At 37.5% G+C, this 4596-nt stretch overlaps 1 protein-coding gene across 1 annotated transcript; it reads left to right on the top strand.

Annotated features, from left to right (window-relative positions):
- Positions 1–1766: 1766 nt before the first annotated feature.
- LOC108648797 (olfactory receptor 8G1) lies at positions 1767–2702 on the top strand. The gene has a single exon (XM_018097235.2). The coding sequence runs from the start codon at positions 1767–1769 to the stop codon at positions 2700–2702; it is 936 nt and encodes a 311-aa protein (XP_017952724.2).
- Positions 2703–4596: the final 1894 nt, after the last annotated feature.

Here is a 4596-nt window from a genome sequence, read left to right as displayed (position 1 = left end):
TATTGTTAGAGCCACTGCTGAAAGCTGTACTAATGAAAGAGCAAACCAGTTCTTTTACAAAAATGATGTTTTGATTATTTAGGACTAGTGATGAGCGAATCTGTCCCGTTTCGCTTCGCCATAAAATTCGGGAAACGGCAAGAAAATTCGTAAAACGGTGAAAAATTTGTGAAACGCATTTGTCGCGTGATTTTTTTTGTCACCTGCATCTTTTTTGTCACCCGCGCTTTTTTACGCAACCACGCCCAATTTGACGCAACCGTGCCCTTTTTGACGCGCGACAAAAAAAAATTCTGTGCGATGAATTTTTCCACACAAATTTTCACTGAAGTTTCGCAAAACAATTCACCAATGCCGAAATGTGGAAATTTGCTGCGAATCCATGCTTGCCGAAAAAATTCGCTCATCACTATTTAGGACATCATTGCTGACCCAAGATGAGAGCCACAAGCATTTTCTCTACCACAAAAAGGAAAGGATTTATGCTACTTGTATTTTTAAGAGATAGCACTGAAAATGTATCTGTTCAGGAGGGGTGGTGTTGGCTCCCCTAACGCAGTGATCCCCAACCAGTGACTCGGGGGCAACAAGTTGCTCCCCAACCCCTTGGATGTTGCTCCCAGTGCCCCCAAACCAGGGAGTTATTTTTGCATTCCTGACTTGGGGGCAAGTTTTGGTTGAATAAAAACAAGATTTCCTACCAAATAAAGCCCCCTGTAAGCTGATAGGGTGCATAGAGGGCCCTAATAGCCAATCACAGCCCTTATTTGGCTCCTCCATGAACTTTTATGGTGCTTGTGCTGCTCCCCAAGTCTTTTTACATTCAACTGTTGTTGAAAGAAAGGTTGGGGACCCCTGCCCTAACGTAATCACTTCACGTAAAAACAATATGCCCTCATTGCAACTGCCCTGTGATTTGCTTTAAAGATAAATAATCATTGTCATAAAAAAAAATCCACCAAACTCAATTTAGTGTAATGAGGCTCAGGGGGTTTGGAAGGTTTCGAAGAAATGGTTTATAAGGCCCAGGTTTCTTCTCTGAAAATAGAGGGAGATTTCAGATTACAGGTAAGGTTTGTCTTACTGGATTTTTGAAACTACTTTTGAAAACAGACATAGTCAATAGACATTTTCAAATAATCCACTTTTCAATAATACACATACAGGTATTTTTGGCAATATGGTCCAAGCTATTTCACTAGCTATTTTTTTGTCTGATAATTAATTGCAGCGTGCAAATGTTCCGTCCTTTCTACTAGAAGTTTAACAGAGGAAGATATTCAATTGATTTTCCATAATTATATATACAGTCAAGAGCAGGGTCGGTACAATTTAACTGAATTAATAGAAGAGAATTATTTGATCACTATAGACGCTTTTTTATTAGGACATTTACAAAGTGAATTGCCCTACAATGAAATAAATGAAACAAGTTTATTATAATACCAAGTATGGGACCTGTTATCTAGAATGCTCAAGACCTGGGGGATTTCAGAACTATAATTTGGATCTCTATACTTTTAGGGGTATATTTATTTTTTTGAGTAAATAGCAGTTGTTAGTGTCTGTGTTTAATTTATGAGTTGCAGAGTTACTATGCAGTTCATAGGCAATAGATTATTATTACCTGTGCCAACATGTGCCTTCTTTAACCTCTTTTATTTTACCAGGGAAAAAGTCACTTTTGAGAGGTCACACTCTAATGTTTCTCTTAATATTATATTGTTATTGTGTGATTAGTTGTTTATAAACAATACCAAAGTGAGATGGAAAACCAAACTATAGAGTATATGTTGGTTCTCGCTGGTCTGTCTGATCTTCCGAGTCTTCAGCTTCCTTTGTTCCTGGTGTTTCTCCTGATCTACCTATTGACTCTGACTGGGAACCTTCTCATCCTTCTCCTGATCTTCACTGATTCCCATCTTCACACCCCCATGTACTTCTTCCTTGGAACCCTGGCATGTCTGGATATGGGTTACTCCTCAGTAACTGTCCCAAGAATGCTCTTTGATTTGCTCACTCGTAAAAGAATAATTTCTGTTCCAGCTTGTATAACTCAGATCTACTTCTTCATCTATTTTGCTACATCAGAGATAATTGTGTTGGCAGTGATGTCCTATGACCGATACATCGCTATCTGCCGCCCTCTTCACTACATGCAGATAATGAGCTGGAAAACTTGTGTTCAGGTTGTGTCGGGTGTGTTAGTTTTGGATGCAGTATATTCCTTGGTGCACACTCTTTTTCTAAATAATCTCATCTTTTGCAAGTCAGAAGCTTTGCAAAGTTTCTTTTGTGAGCTGCCCCAGTTGCTTCAGATCTCCTGCAGTGATATATTGATCAATGTATTGCTTATATTTCTCCTTGGGTTATTGTTTGCAGTAGGTCCATTAGGAGTCACCTTATACCCATATATCACTATCATCAGGACTGTTCTGAAAATCCCATCAAAGAACATGAGATCCAAAGCTTTCTCCACCTGCTCCTCCCATCTAACTGTGGTCTTTATACTTTACAGTACTATTACCTTCAACTACTTTCTCCCAAATGCAAAAGATCATTACACAAAGGACAAAGTGACTTCTGTATTTTATGCAATATTAACCCCCTTTTTAAATCCTCTGATCTACAGTTTAAAGAATCAGGAAATCAAAACATCCCTAAGAAGAACTTTATACAAACTGCAAATCCTGAGAGGGTGAGGAATGCATGGGTACAAGATATTACACAATAATAGAGTTGTTGAGACATTTGGAAGCAATATGCATTAGGGACTAGTGATGAGCGAATTTGTCCCGTTTTGCTTTGCCAAATGGCGAACGCAACTTTTTTTTTACCCTTTTTTTTAATGCCACTGTGACTTGTCCGATGACCACAACTTTTTTTAACGCAACCACAACTTGTTCAACGGGACTGTGTCTTGTTTGATGTGACTGCAACTATTTTTGATGCAACCGTGACTTTTTCTCCCTCTGCAAATTTTTTTGTTGCAGCAAATTTTTCCCAAAAAATTAACCAATGGTTCATCACTATTAGGTACTGCCCTGGGCAGGTACATGCACATTACAGGAATTCTTAAGTAACGTCTGTATTGTATGTGTGCAGCTTTTTATTGTTAAGAAAAAGTAAAATGGTGGTGGCGTAAGGATAGAGAGTAGCACAGGTATAGGACCCATTATCCAGAATGCTTGGGACCAAGGGTATTCCGGATAAGGGGTCTTTCCTTAATTTGGAACTCCATACCTAAGTCTACTAAAAAATCAACAAAACATTAATTAAACCCAATAGGACTGTTCTGCCCCCAATAAGGGGTAATTATATCTTAGTTGGGATCAAGTACAGGTACTGTTTTATTATTACAGAGAAAAGGGAATCATTTAACCATTAAATAAACCCAATAGGGCTGTTCTGCCCCCAATAAGGGGTAATTATATCTTAGTTGGGATCAAGTACAGGTACTGTTTTATTATTACAGAGAAAAGGGGATCATTTAACCATTAAATAAACCCAATAGGGCTGTTCTGCCCCCAATAAGGGGTAATTATATCTTAGTTGGGATCAAGTACAGGTACTGTTTTATTATTACAGAGAAAAGGGAATCATTTAACCATGAAATAAACCCAATAGGGATGTTCTGCCCCAATAAGGGGTAATTATATCTTAGTTGGGATCAAGTACAGGTACTGTTTTATTATTACAGAGAAAAGGGAATCATTTAACCATGAAATAAACCCAATAGGGCTGTTCTGCCCCAATAAGGGGTAATTATATCTTAGTTGGGATCAAGTACAGGTACTGTTTTATTATTACAGAGAAAAGGGAATCATTTAACCATGAAATAAACCCAATAGGGCTGTTCTGCCCCCAATAAGGGGTAATTATATCTTAGTTGGGATCAAGTACAGGTACTGTTTTATTATTACAGAGAAAAAGGAAATCAGTTTTAAAATTCTGAATTATTTGATTAATATGGAGTTCATTATTCTGAGGTTTCTGAATAACGGGTTTCTGGATAAGGGTTCCCATACCTGTACCTTACATCCCTATTGATTATGGCTTTCGATGCCCTTTAAAATGACATATTATTGGCTAGCATTTTTATCCGTGCCTTAGAAACCACTTTTTTCTGAGGCTGTGCCCAGGCGTTATTTTTAATTATGATTGTCAACCATAACTTTTATAGCCCCAACACATTAGAGATTGTCCATCATGCAACACAATGAAGTTCTCACCTCAGAAAATAAATTACTGGGGGAAACAGTTATGTCCCATATGACTCCACCTCAGCTCACTGATTGGTTACTGACTGGTAACAGGTTAGAGTGCTGTAAAGGAGGAAGTAGTGTTCTGGCTATTATGTCATCCATTCACTCCAGCCTTTATAGATTACATTTTTGCCTAACTAAATATATTAGAAACATTTTATTTTTTTTATTTTTCCCTGCCTATCTGTTTACTCGGTTTTATTTTTCATCTGGAGATCCCCTGAAAAATATATATGCTCTATATATATATAAGTTTTATAAATTCGTATAAAAAAACTAGGATTTCAAGGTTTTTGTATTCTTATTCGGATTCTTTTTGTGGGTTTTTTTG

Source organism: Xenopus tropicalis, chromosome 9 (assembly GCF_000004195.4).
Source record: "Xenopus tropicalis strain Nigerian chromosome 9, UCB_Xtro_10.0, whole genome shotgun sequence".
NCBI classification, from domain to species: Eukaryota; Metazoa; Chordata; class Amphibia; order Anura; family Pipidae; genus Xenopus; species Xenopus tropicalis.
The sequence above is the reverse complement of the archived record's forward strand: the minus strand, read 5'-3'. Positions and strand labels throughout refer to the sequence as shown.